The 20,769-nt window shown below is 34.4% G+C and overlaps 1 protein-coding gene and 1 pseudogene across 8 annotated transcripts in view; both read right to left on the bottom strand.

Moving 5' to 3' along the window:
* Nucleotides 1-20,769, bottom strand: part of SBF2 (SET binding factor 2) — a gene marked incomplete at both ends in the record, with an annotated part of 316,628 nt that overhangs the window by 87,526 nt on the left and 208,333 nt on the right. For all 7 annotated transcript variants that reach the window (XM_084251933.1, XM_084251932.1, XM_084251930.1 and 4 more), the window contains one exon: nucleotides 19,653-19,721. In XM_084251933.1, coding sequence (XP_084108059.1) covers nucleotides 19,653-19,721 — 69 coding nt within the window. The remainder of the gene's footprint in view (nucleotides 1-19,652; nucleotides 19,722-20,769) is intronic.
* On the bottom strand, nucleotides 2,801-3,363 carry LOC311182844 (large ribosomal subunit protein uL6-like; annotated as a pseudogene). The gene has a single exon. The product of its transcript is annotated as a large ribosomal subunit protein uL6-like (transcript).

The raw sequence follows: 20,769 nt of genomic DNA on the forward strand, positions 1-20,769 counted from the left end.
ACTGGCACCTAGGGATAAATTATACTATAACCATTAACATTTTTCAGAGTACCAAAGATGTGCTGGTGGTTGGAATAGTAATTCTAAATGTAGAGGCCTCCATGGTGGCAAAAGTGGTTAAGGGTCAGCACTATGAAGCTATTAGCAGCCACTACAGCATGAGTCCGATCCCCAGCCAGGGAGGTGACCCACATGGCGCAGCAGACTTCTCCTGTCTCACCTGCTGCTCCCCTCAGCAGTGTATTTCAGTAGATCTGCCCATTCTGCTCCCCACTCTGTCTCTGGTGGATCCTCTCCCCCTGCCCCCCACCCGGCACCTCTGACCTGCACCCTAGCTCTTGTATGCATAAATAAATAAATCTTTCTAAAAAAAGTAATCTCAATGTATTGTCACAAAGTTTAAAACACTGGGATGAATTCCCAGACGCAAGGAAAACAAAGCAGAAGAAAACATATGGGACACATCAACCTGTAAGGTTTCTGTACAGCAAAAGAAATAGCAAACAAAACGAAGAGACACCCTACTGAAAGGAAGAAAATATTTGCACACTATACAACTAATATCAAAGATCTAAAAAAGTTTACACAACTTAACAAAAACAAAGCAAACAAATCCACTCAAAAAATGGGACGGAAAAGCTAAAAAGACACTTCTCCAAAGAAGAAATGCAAATGGACAACAGGCATATGAAAAAATACTCCATATCACTTATTATCACGGAAACACAAATCAAAACCATAATGAGATACCACCTCACACACATGAGAATGGCCCATATTAAAAAAACAAAACAAACAAACAAAAAAAACCCCAAAAAACCCCAGAAACAACAAATGCTGATGGGGATGTGGTGAAAAAGAAACTTCTTATCCTGTTGGTGCTAGCAGAAATGTAAACTGGTCCAGCCCCTGGGGAAGGAAGTGTGGAGGGTCCTCAAACACTGAAAATGGCTCTACTATATGATCCAGTGATTCCTCTCCTAGTAATCTACCTGAAGAGCACAAAAACACTAATTCGAAAGGAACCCTACACTCCTACCTTGATTGCAGCACTATTTACAATAGCTAAGATATGGAAACAAACTAAATGCCCCATAACAGATGAATGGATCAAGAAGATATGGTATATGTACATGATGGAATACTGCTCAGCAATCAAAAAAGATAAACTCATGCCATTTTCAGCAACATGAATGAAACTGGAAGAGCTTATTCTAAGCAAAATAAGTCAGAAGGAAAAAGATAAATATTGAATGATTTCTTTCACTTACATGTGGAACATAGAAAAACCAAACAAAGGATTAAGAAAAAGAGAAAATTTACAAGCTGACCGTAGATCATAGACATACAGCAGGGAAGGGGATTTAAAAAAAAATTAAGACAATAATGTGGTAACAATGTTACCACAAAACAGGGGAGGAAAGAACATAAAGGATGGGGAGACAGACCACAGGTATTGTGGTGGTGGGAGAACTACAGGGACCACACCTGAAGGGAGAAATTAAATACTGTCCAAAACTAACAGTGATATAATAAAATAAATTAATTCTAAAAAAATGAAGGCTATTTGATGCCAGTAAGATCTGGGATAAAAAAAAAAATGCAGGGATGGAGCTACTGAAATAGCATATAGTTGTATTAGGAAGCATACGTAACTGTCATTTGTGACACAGCATTCCATAGCAGAATTATACCATAAGCATTTAAAAGTGGTTAATTTTAAAAAAGATGTTATAGTTTAGACTTTTTAAAAATATTTTTTATTCAATCCTTCTAGAGAAATCAAATTCCATTCCTAGTGGACCAATTTCTCAACCTAACACTTTGGCATGGGGCATACCCAGATGTCAGCTGCAATGCACTTCCCAGAAGTCATGTCAGCTTTAGTTAACTTTCTTGGATGGAAAAGATAACAGATTTTAGCTTTGGCCAAGTATAAGTCACTGTACCCTCCCTCCCAATTAAACAAATGAAACTGTTTTGTAAAAAAACAGGAAAGTGAAATGTGTTTTTCCATAGCTTTCTTTGTTAACACCATAGATCTTTATAACCTAATGAGTCAAGACATAAAACATGCAATTGGGAAATGTATTACTTAGTTAACAAAAATCTCAGTCTAATACAAATTTCTCCCTAATTTGAGAGACAGCAAAAATACAAATGGCAGCCAGAGAGCATTTCACAAAGAGAATTCTAGGGCTTGCTGGAGCAAAAACAAACCTCACCATTATTTATGAACATCTGAGAATTATGAATTCATACTTTCATTTTATAGAAAATGTCCTACAAAATTCATAGGTATCAGGATGAAGTCAGTAAAATTTTTATTGTAACTATGAGGAATAATAAGAATTGTTAATGGTGACACAAAATCCTGAACCACAGAAGACATATAACCACAAAGCTTCAGCAAATGTTTGTAATATAAGTAATTTAGCATGGACCATCGATTTATATTGTGAAACTTTTAGCAGTCTTGAAGATATCTTCTTTTGCAATGGCCAATGTTTCTTTTAAACCACACTGCACTGCAAAGTTAATATAATACTGTTTATGTTGATGCCCTCACGCAAGCACTTATAATAATTCCTTTTATAATAATCCTTATCTGGATGTCAGAACTTGGCATCAAACATCCACATAACGATAACAGCAATGTTAACTAACCCTGTAAATAATGACATTACTTATTATTTTTTTTTCAATGACGACTTTTATTATTGCATCTTAAAGATGTATCACAAATAGGTCTAAGAAATCATCCATTATTTTGCTGCTCTGTAGCTGGACAACTTAAATCTTACTCATCAGCTTGTTGAACTGTTCCCTTTTCAGAAACATAGATACCATCCAAAAATTTCCTGATATCCTTGTTTTTAACTGTCGTGGCTTGCTGAATCAAAGCAGCTGAATTTGATAAAAGTTCAATGTCGTTTCCTTCAAGAATCAACTCATCTTTCTGCGCTTGAGATACTGAACAAGCAACACCTTGTCTCATCCGAACCCTGCGAATGTATTTTTCACCCAAGAAATTTCGAATTTCAACAAGAGACCCATTCTCCTGAATAACAACGTTGATAGGGAAGTGAGCATACACAGACCTCATCTTATAACGGAAGCCCAGTGTAACACCCTTGATCATGTTCTGTACATGACTACAGATAGTGTGAACAGTAGCCAGTTCCTTTCTATTTCCCCACCATTTGTCAACCGGGAGCCTCTTCTTTTTCTTCCCAAGCAAACTGAGTTCGACATTGATGTGATTGAAGTCCCTCCGCAGGGTGCCTCTGATATGTCAACATTTTCTGGAATGTCGACAGTCTGATTGCTGAGAATGGTCTTCATTCTCGCAGTAGATGCGGCAAAAAGAGATTACTTATTATTTTGACTAAAAATGGCCTTGTATTTAAAGACACCCAGTGTCTTTAAAAGCATTCTAGGTGATTCAAATGTGCAACAGGGTTGAGTATCATGGATTCAGACCAATTAATTAGAGATTGTATAGAGCAATTAATGAGCTGGGATCAGGGGACTTGGTCTCTTGTATTGAAAACTGGATAATCAGTTCAATAAACATATTTGGGACATGCTCTGGACCATTTAAATTCTGCAATTCTCATTGCTTTCTACACAGAACCACAAAAAAAAGTCTTGCAGCAGAGACTTCAAACTAGCAGGTTTTTCTTAAAATGTAGTTTTAGACTTTCTTTAAATGAAATCTTATTGGTAAGTTCAACATATATAAAAGAAACAAAAGGGAAATGGGTTGCAGTTAGGATTTCTGTTATACTGCATTAGTCTCCCTACTGACCCCAATAGAAAGTTGACTCAGATCCTGCATTTTCCTTCTCTAAAGTTTTTGGTGGCATATTTGCTCCTTATATCAAGGATGTGAGTTCACTTTTTGTGGAACACAACTGAAATGAAGACAAGTGTCTGTGGCAGAGCTGTGGGTGCACAAAATACTTGTACTCACAAGTACCTGACACAGGAGGGTCCCTATCTGTTCAAACCCTTTGGGGGGTACTGCAATCTGTGCTAACTTTCTGACTCCCCTCCCCTCAGACTCTCCCATGTGTCTTTTGAGCTGCATCAAGAATTAGCCATCTTCTGGCAATTATACACAGGAATATTAAAAGAAAACTCAACAAAATAAATTATGTATTTAATCATGTACATACATTCCAAATGTTTTATAGACACACTAAGGCAGTAAATCAATAAACCAAAGCTTTTTAGGACCTAGATATATAAATGGTGTCATTACTTCCCATTATTACACATAATGTCAATACTCCCAAGTAGTTCACCTACTTTAACTGCATTATTAAAATTTTTTGAAATATTCATTGAATACTTTAAAATCTGTGGTCTAATATTTTCTTCCAATCCTTGTTGCCCTGTGTGTATAGGCCTATATAATTCACAATCATCTTACCTGCCTGCCCTCCCCACTTCTCCCAAGTTTTACAACAGGTGGGACAATGGGAGAAATGGCAGTTATCTTACCGGTTCTAAGTAAACTACGGTGGACTCTAGGCTGGCTAGTTTCTTTTTCAGTTTGAGGGACATAAGCATTTTTTACTATATTCTGCACATGTATAGTAAAGTTAAGAAAAGACTTTTGGGAGTTCATTTTCTCTAGAGGATGAAAACATTCAAACAGATTTCACATTTAAACTTATTCTGTTATACTGAGATGAGAAAGCATGCATTGTACAAAAATGAAGTATGATATAAAAATACATAAAATAAAAAATATTAAAATAAAAAGTAAAAAATAAGCTTATTCTGTCATAAAAATTTAATTTTTACATCTGTATATCAAGAATGATTTGCCTTGGTATTCTGTAATAGGATCCAGCATGCAGGCATATTAGGGTTGACTGAGAATCACAATGAGACTCAATAAAGGAGCACCTTTGCCCTTATCTGCCTGCATGACGTATCAGCAGATGGGATGCCTCCTCTCTTCAGTGCATTTTTGTTTTTAAGGAAAATGTATTTGGAGAGGACAAAAGAATACATCAAATTCCATGCTACTGTAGAATAAATTAAGAGTCTGGCTTCAGTTCATAATTATATTTCTTTTCTCATTGTTTTCCTGCAAAAAAATGTTTAGTTGATTGTTAATGGAACTACATAACCTACAAAGACTGCTCAGATTAGTAACTTTCTTCTAAAGTAGGAATTTTGCAACTTCTCTTGATCTCCTACATGTGATTCTCTTTGTGCTACCTCATTGTTTGGCTTTTCTTCTTTTTCATTCCAATAGGGCTTAGTAATCATCTCTTTTTATAAGCTTCTCAAATTGATGTCTGTAGTCAACCTATCTTTCAAGTTAAAGTTTTGCAATTCTCATTATTTTCTACCCAGAACAACACTGAAGTGTGGATTTCAAACTTGAAGCTGGCATTACTGCTGACATTTTTGCCTGACAACAAATGACTGGAACTACATAGATGCTCCTTTAACATGGAGCAGACACTTTCCAGTTCTGTACATTTCTACTTCAATAATTTACATTAATTATCAGGTTTATTTAAAGCATTTGAGTTTGCAATCTTGTCAAAGAGGATAGAAAGGCTAGACAGAAGGACTGATTAGATCTTTTAGATTCTTTCTACCCCAAAGTGTCAACTGTTTAGTGACTAGTTTAGTTCTAAACATATATATATATATATATATATATATACACTATGATACTATTGAGGAATTAGATATTTCATTTTAGTTCAAGTAATTAGTATATGATCTTTTATTATGGAATGTATACCTGATAAGTAGTGTGTGTATGTGTAGGGGGCAATTATTCTTATAAAGCCCTGGAAGGGTTATCTTAAAGTTCTCTTAACCTGAAAGAAATACACAAACCATATGCTCCATTCTTCTACAACTCCCTTCTCCCCCAGATTATTGATCTGTTTTTGTCCTTGAACTTCACTCAGCACAGTACCAGTAAGAGTTAATTGGACACTGGTTGAGTGTTGATTCTTCTGTTAGATAACCAGTATTTCTACCCATAGATTTTGTTACTGACTTCCACCACATTAATAGCACACCTCTTGGGCGAACTGAGGTATAAACTTCACAAGGGAAAAGAGGACAAAGTGTAAAAACCATAATAAAAAACCTGGCTGCATTCAATATCATCGATTGAACTTAACATCTACAGGTTGCACAGTAGGCATATCACATGTGCTATTGCATTTAATTCTTAAATAGTCCTATAATGTAGATACTATAATCCTTATTTATACTTAACAACACCCCATGGGCCAGAGAAGATGCCAAGGTCACAGAGCTATTAAATCCCAATAAGCCTGACTCCAGTGTCCACTTACTATTCTAAGCTTTGTGAAGGCTGAAGGAAGCGGCACTTTTCTTTGAAATAAAGGAATGAGTTCTGAAATCAGACAAAATTGGAGTATGCAGTTGTTAACCGTACAAAAACAATTTTAGTGATCTTCTGTGATTTATCTGTTTCCTCACTTCATTAATCTACTCCATTCATTATTATTAGCACAGATTATGTACCAAGGACAATCTAAGAGATCAGGATATACCAGTGAACACACAAAACTTCAGCCTGTATGGGGTCTACATTCCAGTGGCAAAAGACAATAAACAAATATAATAAATTATGTGTGATGCACTCATACACACAAAAGACAGGGAAGGGGCAACAGGAGTGCTGGAGACGGATGGGTAAAATTTCAAATACAGCTAATAAAACAGGTTTGATTGAGAACATGACTTAAAAGACATAAGTGAACAAGAGGACAGAGTCATGGAGTTTATTTTAAAAGTGCCTCTGAGTAAGGCAAGAATCAATTGGACGGTTTTGCACAGAGTAGTACATAATTTATGTTTTAAAAGAGTAACTGTACTGACAATAGAATGCTGGGCAAAAGTGAAAGAAGGGATCCAATAATAAGGTAATAATCTAGATAAGAGATTACCATGCCTTAGAAATTATATCTCCAATTTGTAAGTACAAGTACAGGTATACTTACAAATATCAGTCTCCCAACTTGACAGTAAAGTCAGTTCCAGGGATTGCTAGATGTTTTCAGGTTAGCTGCTACTTTAGCTAGCAACAGAATATCACCTTATATTTCTGCCTTTTTTTCATTTTTCACCCTTGAACATTTCCCTTACTTTCTTGGTCTTAGTTATATATTAAATAACATATTTTCATTTTATCTACACTTTTAGTGTTTTATTGCTATTGGTGATGGCATTTGGAGGGGAAGTTATTTCAGATTACCTAGTATGCTATAACTGACAGAATGAAGTCCCTAGGTTTGAATTTCACCTTTTTCTATTTATTAGTTGTATGACCCTTGGCAAGTTATGTCAAATGATCTAAACTCAGTTTCCTTGAATGTAAAATGAAGACAATAATACTAGATCATAGGGTTGCTGTGAAGATTATGATCTAAGTACATGAAGAGCTTAGTCACAATGCTTGACACATAGGAAATGTTTAAGACATGTTAACTATCTCAATCATCATCATGATCTTGCAGCATCTTATAAATAATAGATATTCAACAAAAGATTGCTGAAGTGATCTATAAAAAATGAGTTGCAAATGGCAGTGTGCTCAGAGGAAAATGTGTAGCTTGCTTGTCTCTGAGTGTATTATCATGACCAGAGCCAATTACATAAAAATGTTAACAAGGAGAACTCTTGTAACCCACTCCCTTTAAAAAAATGAATAGAGGCTGTACTTAATTAGCTGTGATTCATTAAATGTCTTTAGTTAAACAATCAGGCTGTATTTATTGCCACCTCCCACTACCCCATGACCAGAAGGGGGAGGTAACTAACCAAATGTCAGACCTGATAATTTCATGCCCAAGAACAGTCCGTGAATGCAGATGATCTCGCCTCTGTAACCTGTGAGTCCCACTAAAACACTAGCTTTTTTTCCTTCTTCCCAGCAGTGTTTCCTCAGGAGGTCTTCTGTTGACATGGTGGCAGTGGGTGGATGCTTGCTAGAGTCGCCAGAGGAAGCAAAGGGCTTCCTTTACATGAAACTATTAGACTTGTCAGCCACAGAAAGAAGATAGTATCAAAGAAAAATGAGACTGACTTCCATTTTAGAGTGAATATAGTTAAAACTTTCCCACACAATGTATAAATTAGTGTTTCTTAAATTGTAAATCATACAGTCAAGAATGGCAATGCAAGTAGTTGTAGAGAAGAACCTGAGGATTTAATTTCATTAAGAGAGGTATGCTTTCCATATGAAAATTTTATTTTACAACCTGCACTAATCATAAGGGGAAACTGGCATAAAACAATGGATTACTCAGTTAACTCAATAGCTAACTCAATTCCTCTCTTGAAATCAGGTCACAGTCCTTGTTGAATATATGGTAGCTGCATATTGGCTAAAGAGATCAGTCTAGCACATGCTAATAATATAACATCAGCATATTATATATCACATGTATTATATAATAAATAATATTAAGATATTATTAAAAGTGTTTTCTGATATTTAACAAGTTAAAATGACTTTAAATATGACTTTCTTTTTTCACTCTGTTACCAGTGTGGGTAATTTTTTAATATTTCATAGAGAATTCAGTATAGAGATCATAACTCCCAACTATTAGAAAACCCATGAGGGAAAAATTTTTCCCATGAGTTTGTGCCTTGCTTTCTAAAACCCAGATACCTGAGTTTTAGATAGTCTAAAATTAAATGACAAGAAGTCAGATCGTATCTTTAGAGGGGATAAAAAAATATGATTATATCTATATAATTATATGTACATGAGTATATAAAATGGAAATAACAAGTTACTATCCCATGCATATAAAGTATTTAGCATAGTTCCTGGTATGTGAGAAGCATTCAACAAAAGTAACTTTGATTATTATTTTAGTCTTTCATTTATTTCTATAGGTAACAGCCATAATATTTATGTTAAAATAACATTTATGCATTAGTGATTGTCATATAAGCATGAAAGTTTGTAGATCAGATATTATTGGTGTCATCATTACTAATTTGTTCCTAATATTTACTTGGGTCTAATGACTTCAGGAAAATACACAGAAAATTATTTCTGTAATCAGTCCAAATCACATACAAAGATTATATGCAACCTTCATTCTAATGTGAACCAAAATGGAAAAAATAAATCAACCACAATTAGTGAGAAACTAAGTTGGTTACAATAAGTAATTGCATACCATATAATGTTGTTTCTTTCTTTTTTTAAAGAGTTATTTATTTATTCATTCATTCATTCATTCATTCATTCATTCATTCATTCATTCCAAGTATAGAATTTTACACAAAGGAGACACTTAGACATTTTGTTGAAATAAAATTTTCTACCAGTGCCTCCCTGGTGTTGCAAGGGGTTAAATCTCAGCACTATCAAGCTATAACTAGGCACTGCAGCATGAGTTCGATCCCTGGCCAGGAAGCTAACCCACATGGCGAGGTGCACCTCTCCTGTCTGGCCACTCCTCCCCTCAGCAGTATATTTCAGTACATCTCCCTGTTCTGCCCCCCACTCTGTCTCTAGTGCATCCTCTCACCGCAGCCCCCTCAATACCTCTGACCTACATTGTAGTTCTTGCATGCATACATAAATAAAAATAAATCTTAAATTTTTTTTTAACCAATGTGGTTAAATTAACTTTACATTTACAAAGGAACCATGCTCCTTCAAACTCTGTTTTTGCTATTAGTTTACTTAAACCTTTATTTTTTTAAGTTAGGAGAATTAAAAACAAAAAAATTATTTAAGTAACAACATTCAAATTCCTTAAAGTGATACACAAGGCCTGCTTCTATGTCCAATCACAATTCTGCTTCCATGTCCAATCACAATTCTCAGTAAGTATTCATGCCATTTTCTCTGCCTGTAATATTCAAGTCTTCCCTGCCCATCCATTCCTTACCTCAATCCCATCTGTAAGAAAAATGCCCATTTATCTTTCAAAGCACAAATGTGAAAATTTCCTTGTAGTGTTCTTTGTTGTCAGGATTTAATATACTTAGAGTACTTAGATTATATCTGTTTTGGAATAATTATGCTATTTTAACATATCTTTTATCTAACGATAAATTTGTAAATCTTTAAAAGTAAAGATAAACTTGACTTGTTCACTTCTGAATTCCTAATACTTTGGACACAGTAGTAGTTCAATGATTATTGAACTGAATTGCAATAAATTTCCTTCAGAAAAAAGAAAGAACCAAAGAACCAGAGTCCTAGTAAGTTGCCATATTTTCTGAAGAATGAACAAATGGGTCCCAAATCTGTGATTATAACATGAACAAAGTTGAAAAGTCCAGAAAATACTTCACAAATACTTGTTAATTATTCACTGGAAAAGATAATAATGATTACTATCTGTTGTAGAGCTTCTGAGTAAATTACTCTATAGTTGTCATATATCACTAGTTTAAATCATGAATATATACTAATGTTAATAAAGAACAGTAATTCCAAATTAATTATAATTCACAGTTTCTTAGAGGCAGAAGAAACATTCTAGGATGACTAGAGAAAAGGAGCAGCCATTTAAAATTGGGAAGAGAAAGTGAGAGAAGAAAAGATTGTATTGAAAGAGAGGAGGCGGAAGGAATGCTAGATTGTGTAAAGAACAAGAAAATGAAGAGAAGAAATGAAAGTAAGACACTATTTTTCTGTTCATTCTAAAACTTTGCTGTCCTGGAGGCACCTGCTATAGTAAACACATTCATATCTTCTGGGCCAAATTTGGATCCAACCCAGTGTTGACTGAAGTCTGCCTTTACCATCAAGTGCCTTCATGTTGACTAAACTTATTTTTAAGATTAATATTTGATTTTACAGCAGAAAAAATGATTTACAGAGACTCTTCACCATGCTTTCCATTTTTTTTTTTTTGCCAAAATGTCATCTTTTGAGGCCTGTTGTAGGAAATGTGATGTATTCAGATCATAAAGGTTAAGAACAACAGAATTATTTCATATTCTATAGTTTTTAAAGTAATTTTCTTGTCATTTACCTTTAGGAATGCAATGGATGTATGAACTAATTTTTATATTATTATATGATTTTTCTTCTAGCTGCAACATTAATATCATAAAAGTGACTTCATTTGGTTTCCATCAACTGTCAGATGTGTAGTAGGACATGTAGGGTCCATATTAATGACTAAGAGGCAAAGCCAGTTAGTTAAGTAACTTTTAAATCATTTGAGAAATACTAAAGTGCACCTAGTATGGTTCTGACTATTCAGCATGTTTCCTATTTGAAATATGTGGAATTTAGAGGATTATAAATAATGATACATGACTATTATTAGTATTTTCTTTTTCGTCCCCTCTAAGCTAAACTTTATTGAAGTATCCTTGCTGAAAATATGGATGACTGTGTTTGGAAAAATTAGAGGATAAGTATCTCTAAGCAAAAACATAAAAGTGCTCCCAGAAGTATGCTATATAAATTGGGACTCACTTGGGGAATCATATTATAATTAAAGAATATGAACTTTGAAGTCAAACTGAACTGAGTTTGAGTCATGGCTCTACCACTAGCTATGTAATATAGATTCTCCCAAAGCCATATTTCCTTCACCTAAAAAGGGGAATAATATTTCATTGAGTTGGATTAGGTACTGCAATTGAAATGTACTCTCTAGTCCATATAAGAATTCAATAAATATTAGCTATCATATTTATTTCTATCACCTTCCTCTGGACTTCTAGTCTTTACCACCAAGGTATATAGGCTTTCACAAGAAATATCAAGATGAAAGACTACAAATAGTAGATTTTAGTTTACTTATTTTGTAAGGTAGGACTGGGTAGAATGAAGGTGAGGATCTGGTGGCAGGAAAGCTATGCTCAGGAAATTCTTCATGTTATTAATGTTCGTTTTCTGCTTCTCTGACTAGGTAGGCAAAGTTTACACAAGTAGCAAGAGATTTTCTTAATTCCAATATGAATATATTTGCCTTGAAATTTTAAAATTTGAAAAAGAAATAACATCTAGTTCGCAAATTTCACTTATAATCATGTAAGTTAGTGAACATTCATTTAGAATGAATATGCAAAGATTAAAATTTAGCAACAGAAAAATCAAAGAACTGTAAAATCATGTAACCAGAAAAGGAAAATTTGTATTTCAAACTGAGAACTATGCTTTATACCTCACATTTTTCCTAAAGTGTTTATTAAAAGAGAATTAGTTATATGTTGCATTTTAATTAGCTACCATTTGAAACAGTACAGAAGGTGACCCCAGGCACTCTGGGTAAGGTAAAATTCTTAATTGATAATTAATAACACTAAAGAAATCTTCTAACAACCTGGATGAACTTCAATTACATTATGTTCAGTTCATGAAGTCTGACATAAAAGAACATACGTTATATGATTCCATTTATGTGAAGAGCCCAGAAAAGGCAAACGTATAGAGATAAAAAGTGTATTAGTGATTACTTAGGAATGGGGATTGACTGTAAATAAGCATGAAATTTCTTTTTGGGTGATGCAAATGTTCTAAAATTAGACTATAGTGATAGTTATATGAGTCCATTTACTAAAAATCCTCTGAACTGTACACTACAAATGAGTGACTACATAAATTTTATGTATATATTATAATATAAAAATCAATAAGCCCATTAATAAAAACAAATCTTCTAAGTATCTGGATACTAGAAAAGACATTTTTATATACTGAATGAAATGAGAATGTTCAAAAGGAAATCTTTTTCCTTTTGAATGCTCTTTTGTTGAATGCTCTTTTGTTGAATTAAGGCTTATCTTGACCAATAAAATACCATTTCTATATGGGAGATCTTTGGGAATTTGGGAAGGTGTCACTTCAGGGTACTTAAATTTGAATAAGTAGGGTAGTTTTCTTCCCAGTAAACATGAACTAGAATGGCTAGCAAAGGAGGAAGTGTCAGTACTCTTGGAAGTTATTTGAGTATCATTAGCCAAAAGATATGCCTTAAAGAAGTAATGGATTTGCCACATTTTGATGGATTCCAAGACATTCTTTAGATTACTAGGTTATTAAGAACTATGACAAAGTGACACTAAGGAACATGGGTCATGAAAGGAAAAGCACTGAATAACGACTCATGTTGAAGTGTCCAAGGTTTTTTCATTGTTGTCCGCTGAGAAGAATATTACAGTGATATCCTATTTTGGTTCTATTTCTGCTCTGTTGGTTTTTTATTATACTTTAATTATTTTTCTTCCCAAAAAGTAATATTTAGATAAGAACTTTTGCTTTAAACTTTTGTGTATATATTTTGGTTTACTTAACAAACATGACCTAAGTAAACAAAATAGAACTATGTAATCCATTAACTATGAAATGATTGCTCTACTGTTGATAGCTAAGTAATGAATATGAAAGGCCATTAGACAGTATGTTATTGGAGGGTAAGGACCATATGTCATTCCTCTGCAACTCTGCAACAAACATAAGCACAGGATATGATAGATCTAATAAACGTTAGCTGAATTGAGAATGAAAGCACTGCATAAACAATAAACTTGTAAAACAATAAATTTGTAAAAGATTACATTATTTTTAATTAAGATTACATTATTTTTTACTATAAAAGTAATCTTAACAATTTAAATCTGGATGTTAAGGCCCTATCTTCAAGAAAGGCTTTATAAGTTAAAGAAGTATAGAATACAACTTTCTGCTGTCTCCACAAAAGGCACCTGAGCTGCAAAGATAAATATAGGCATACACTAAAGAGATGGAAAACAATCCTACAAGGAAGGCAGGGACACCCATACTTATGCCAGATAAAATAAACATCCAGCTGAAAAAATGGTAAAAAGAGATAAGAACAGATACTGATAATATCTGTTTAAGGTATAATGATTAAGGTAACAATATATCAGGAAAACATAACACTCATCAATATATATAATATACATTTGCCAAACCAAAGAGCATCAAAATATATAATGTGATTACTAAATCTGAATAGACATTAGGAGCAACATACTAGTGGCTGGGGACTTTATCACACACTTTCACCAGTGGACAGAACAACCAGACAGAAAATAAACAAGGAAACAATTATCTTAAAAGAATTTAGATCACATGGGCTTAGTAGATATGTATATGGCACTACATCCCCAAAAAGGTGGATATATATTCTTCTCAAGAGTACATGGACCTTCTCTAGGATAGATTACATAATGGGTCACAAGACAAGTATCAATAAATTCATGAAGATTGAAATCATACCAAATATATTCTCTGATTAGAAAGATCTTAAACACAAAAAGAAAGCAGGAAATATATTTAGTATGTAGAGACTGAATAACACATTGAATGACTATTGGGTTAATGAGGAAATTGAAGCAGTTAAAAAATACTGAGACAAATGAAAATGACACCACACCCTACCAGAACCTCTGGGACACAGTAAAAGCAGTACTAAGTGGGCAGCCTATAGCAATATGGGTCCACATCAAGCAGCTAGTAAAAAAAAAATCTAACCTTACACTTTAAGGAAATAGAAAAAGAAGAATAAAACAATACCAAAAGCCAGTAGAAATAAGAAAGTAATAAAAATTAGAGAAGAAATAAATGAAATAGAAATAAAAAGATCAAAAGCTGGTTCTTTGGGAACAACAACATCAAAAGACAAGCCTCTAGCTATACTCACAAAGACAAAAAGAGAGAAAACTCAAATAAATAAACACAGACCAAAAGAGAAGTTATGGCACCTCAGAAATTCAGAGGACCATAGGAGAATACTATGAACATTTACATGCCAGTAAGCTGAATAACCTAGAAGAGATGGGCAAATTCTTAGAAATATACAACTGTATGAGACTGACAGGAAGAAACAGCAAAACTGAACAGACCAATTACTAGAAAAGAAAGTGAAATAGGAATCAACAGTCCCCCCAAAAAAGAAAAGTCCAGGACCAGATGGTTTCACTAAGTTCTAACAAACCTTCAATGAGGAACAAATACCTATCCTCAAATTCTTCAAAAAAATTGAGAAAGATTAAATATTTCTGAGCACATTTTACAAGACCAACACTACCTTGATATCAAAACCAAAGACACCACAAAAAAGGAAAACTACAGATCAATTTCCTTGAAGAAATAGATGCAAAAATCCTCAACAAAATATTAGCAAACTGAATTCAACAATGTTTTAAAAGGATTATATAACATAACCAGTGGAAATATACCAGGGACACAAGGATGGTTCAAGATGAGAAAATCAATCAATGTAATGCACCACATGAACAAAATGAAAGATAAAAATCATATAATCATATCAGTAGATGCCAAGAAAGCATTTGATAAGATTCAATATCCATTTAGATTTAAAAAACCCTCAAAAAATTGGGATAGCATATACCTCAACATAATAAAGTCCATAAAAGGCAAACACACAGCTAACATCATCCTCAATGGTGAAAATCTGAAAGTTTATCCACTAAGATCTGGTATAACACAAGGATGTATACTTTCACTAGTACTATTCAACATAGTATTGGAAGTCCAAGCTAAAACAATTAGGCAAGAGAAGGAAAGAATTACAACTCATTATGTGTAGATGACATGATAATATATGTAGAAAACCCTAAAGATTTCACTAAAAAAACTAATTGGAACAATAAATCAGTTCAGCTAAGTGGTAGCCTACAAAATCAATACACTAAAATCAGTTGCCTGATTTTAAGCAAACTGAGATAGAGAGGAATTAATCAAGAAAATATTCCTACTATAATTACATCAAAAATAATTAAATACCTTGGAGTAAACTTATCAAAGGAAGTAAAGGGCTTATACAAAGAAAACTACAATGCATTTTTAAACTAGAAGACACAAAGAAATGGAAAGATAAGCCCTGCTCATGCACCAGAAGGACTAACATTGTTAAAACAACCATCTTGCCCAAAGCAATATACAGATTCAATGTGATCCCTGTCAAAGTCTCAATGGCATTCTTAAAACAGAAAGGACATTACTGAAATTCATATGGAACAATAAAAGACCCCAAATAGCCAAAGCAATCTTTACAAAAAAGAGGAATAATGGTGATAACACATTCCCAGACTTCAAACGATACTACAAAGTGATAACAATCAAAACAATATGGTACTGGTAGAAAAAAGAAACATAGGCCAATTTAATAGAATTGTGAGGCCAGAAATAAACCCACACCTATATAAAGTTAGTTGAAGACAAAGGAGCCAAGAATTTACATTGGAGAAAGGAGAGCCTCTTCAATAAACGGTTGGGAAAACTGGACAACCATATGCAAAAAAATAAAACTAGACCACTATCTCACATCATAACAAAAATTAACTCAAAATGGATAAAAGACTTGAATGTAAACCCGGGAACATAAAACACATAGAAGAAGGGCCTCCCTGGTGGCACAAGGGGTTGAGCACAGCACTGTGAAGCTATTCGCACCATCTGCATCACGAGTTCAATCCCTGACCAGCCAGGGAGCTACCCATATGGTGCAGCAGACCTCTCCTGTCTTGCCCGCTACTGCCCTCAACAGTGTATTTTAGTCAATCTGCCTGTTCTGTTCCCCACTGTCTCTGGTGAATCCTCTCACCCCCTGTACCTCTGGCCTGTACCCCAGTTCTTGTACACATAAATTAATGAATCTTTAAAAAAAATAAAATACATAGTAGAAAACATAGGCAAAACACTACAAGACATAGGTTTGTGTGATGTCTTTGTGAATTTAACTCTAATAGCAAGAAAAAACAAAAGATAATGTAACAATTGGGACTATATTAAACTATCTCTGAAACAAAAAGACATCCTACTGGATGGGAGAAAATATCTGCACACCATACATTTGACAAGGGACTGATATCCAAGATCTACAAAAAGAACTCAGAGAACTCAACCAAAAGAGAGGAAATAGGGCCTCCATGGTGATGCAAGGGGTTAAGAACAGCATTATGAAGTATCCACTGCCTCTGCAGCATGAGTTCGATCCCTGGCCAGCCAGGGAGCTACCCACATGGCATAGCAGACGTCTCCTGTCTCGCCGCTGCTCCCCTCAGCAGTGTATTTCAGTCAGTCTGCCTGTTCTGCTCCCCACTCTGTTTCTGGTGAATCCTCTTACCCCACACCTCTGGCTGGTATCCCAGTCTTATATGCATAAATAAATAAAACTTTAAAAAAAATTGAAAGGAAAGAAAAAGAGAGAGGAATTAAACCAATCAAAAAGTGGGCAGAGTGCTAAATATGTACTTCTTCAAAGAATACATACAAATACAACACAATGGTCAACAGCACATGAAAGTATGCTCATTGTCACTTGTTGAAATACAAATCAAAACCACAATAAGATACTACCTCACACCTGTGAGAATGGCCCCTCTCAAAAAGACCAGAAACAGTAAGTATTGTAGAGGATGAGAAGAAAAAGGAAACCTCTTACACTGTTGGTGGGAATGTAAATGATCTAGCCCTTATGGAAAAGAGTATGGAGGTCTATTAGAATATTAAAAATGGACCCCCTGATGAACCAGCAATTCCACTCCTATATATCTACCTAAAGAATGCAGAAACACAGGGATATACACACTCCAATGCTCACTGCAGCACTATTTACAATAGCCAAGTTTGGAAACAACCTAAGTGCCTAAGAACAGATGAGTGGATTAGAAAGACGTGATATATAAACTCAATGGAATACTACTCAGCTTTGAAAAAAAGGTGAACCTTTCACTATTTGTGGCAACATGGATGGAACTGGAAGGGATTATACTAAGTAAAACAGGTCAGAAAGAGAAAGACTAATACCAGATAGTGTCACTTATATGTGGAATACAGAGAAACAAAACAAAGGGTCAGTAAAGCCAAACTAGTAACAAACCCTACGAATACTTGAGATTATCAGAGGGGTTGGTGGTGGGACCAAGGTTGGGAGGCCATGCAATGAACTATGTTGGAAGACTATGGATATCTTGGTGGTGGATGTGGTATGATAACAATACTTGATGGGGGTGATCCTGTATACCTCTCAATCATACAAAAAGTTATAAGCCAATTCAATTAAAAAAGAAAAAGAAGGGCCTCCCCTGTGGCGCAGCAGGTTGAGCGATGCACTATGAAACTGTCTGCAGCCTCTGCAGTGCAGGTTCAATTCCCGGCTGGCCAGGGAGATTCCCACACGACGCGGCAGACCTCTCCTGTCACACCAGCTGCTCCCCTTAGCAGTGTATTTCTATCCTTCTGCCTGTTCTGCTCCCTACTCTGTCTCTGGTGAATCCTCTCACCCTCTCGAGCCTCTGGCCTGTGCCCCCACTCTTGTATTAAAAAAAAAAAAAAATCTTAAAAAAAAAAAAAGAAAAAGAAGCATGACTTACATACAACTACTAAAATTAGAGACAAGTGCAAAGGAACCATACAGGAAAAAAAACACCTAAATTTCTGGTGGCCCTGTCCTAACAAATTTCCAAGGATCTAAGATAGATAATGTTACAAGTGGAAAATTCTGTATACTTTACAGTAAGGAAAGCTCAAAAAGATAAACATCACATTTATCTGGGTTATTGAATTATTTTGCTCTTATAAGAATAGTCAAAATATAGATAAATCTATTATTATCTATATCTATATATATATCACATATATATCTATTATATATATATTTGTTATATATTATATGTAATATATAGTAATGTTATATATTATTTATTACACAGATATATATATATCATATATATAAATATAATATATATTTACATATGGTCAGAACAAAGACTAAGAGAATACGCCAGCATCTATGGGAATGATTATTACAAGGCTGGGACTCTACTGGAGGCACAGCATTTGGTATTTCTCTACTAAAACCGATCTGTGGATATTTAATAAGTTCTCTTCTTAGTGCCCATGAAACAAATAGTTGCCTATGGTAGAAGTGCTTCCAATTTGCCTTCCTAAATTCCTTGGTCCCCTAAACTGTCTGTGGTTAAATATTGAGGCAGCCTGGTTGCCACAGGTTTACTGATTCCTAAAACATATACTAAATGTGCTGTTCAGAATGTGGTCATCTTAATTCCTTACAAGCCCCTAGAGGGAAAGAAAATGAATTTGCTCGATTTGTTTGCCCTAAAAGGTATGTATAGGAGGACTGTTATAAATGACAGAATGAAGAAAATCACTGAAAATTGCAAAAAAATTCTCAAAAGGCTCACAGAAATTACCAGTGAAATCAAACTCTATTTTCTTTCCCTATTGATTTATTTAGTTTGCTCATCTGTTTATTCATTCGACAAATAATTACTGAATGACATTTGGGTATAGTAGCAAATAAGACTGATAGTGTCCCAGTCTTATGTAATTTACTTTCTATGGTGTTAGAAACAGTCAAATGTAAACAAATCAATACATAATACAATTTTAGATATTATAAAGTGATTTTAAAAAAAACTGATGGAATGGATATGGTTCTATCTTAGGGAATGATTGCACAGTATCTATTAAATTTTCTACACATAGTATGCAATAAATGTTGTAAATAAATATAGCCACAGATATCTCTTAGATATAGTAAGGGCACAGAATTCATGCAGTCCATGATAAATCAAACTGAATACATTTATATAAATCATAATAAGCTTATATAAAGACCAGTGAAACTTACCCTATAGAAAGCACTGGTCAAAGGGAGTAATGCTGCAGCAATGTTATATTCTTCTAAACTTGAACAATCCTTAAACAAAACAAAGAGAAATATGATATTTAACAGAAATCACAAATCTAGGACACATTGTTTACTTTACTGTGGTTTTTCATTTTTTTTTTCCAAACTGTTAGTAACACATTCATAGGTAAGTTTGAGGGGAAAAAAAAAAAAAAAAAAAAGCTATCCCTGAAGCACATTCTTTCAGAAATGAAATAAAAATACATTTGAGAAAGATTTTCTTCTCCTTTTTATAAAGGGGTTTTAATATAATTTATTTATGTATATTTTACATCATTGTTCATTTTTGTAAGTTTGCTTTCTCCTCTTGGGTGTAGTCCCCATGAAATTCCCACCACCAATTGACCCATGCACTATTACCAAGAACCCTTGTGTTCTTCCCTCCCCTGTTTTAATTCCTCTCTCTCACCCTCTCCTGCAAAATACCTCTGACTTACAGTTCCTTGTTAATTTTGTTTTTTTTATTTATTGCTTTTTTTCCCCCTGATCCCTTATTTGGTTCCCCTAAATTCCTGCTATAAGTGAAACCATCCAGCTTATTTCACTGAGCATAATTCCTTCTAGCTCCATCCACGTTGCTGCGAATGGCATGAGTTTATCTTTTTGATTGCTGAATAATATTCCATTGTGTATACCACATCTTCTTGATCCAGTCATCTATTTTGGGGCATTAGAGTTGTTTACATATCTTACCTATTATAAATAGTGCTGCAATAAACACAGGGGTGCAAGTATCCTTTTGAATTCATGTTTTTGTATTCTTTGGGTTGAATCCTAGGAGTAGAATTGCTGGGTCATATGGAAGCTCCATTATTAGTAGTTTGAGGAACCTCCACATAGCTTTCCATAGTGGTTGGACCAGTCTGCATCCTCACCAGCAGTGTAGGAGAGTTCTTTTTTCTCCACATCCTCACCAACATTTGTTGTTGCTAGTTTTTTTAATATGTGCCATTCTCACTGGCATAATAAGGTAGTATCTCATTATGGTTTTGATTTGCATTTCCTTGACTGTAAGTGATGTTGAATATTTTTTCGTATAACTGTTGGCCATTTGAAT

This window comes from Talpa europaea (assembly GCF_964194135.1).
Source record: "Talpa europaea genome assembly, chromosome: 1".
NCBI classification, from domain to species: domain Eukaryota; kingdom Metazoa; phylum Chordata; class Mammalia; order Eulipotyphla; family Talpidae; genus Talpa; species Talpa europaea.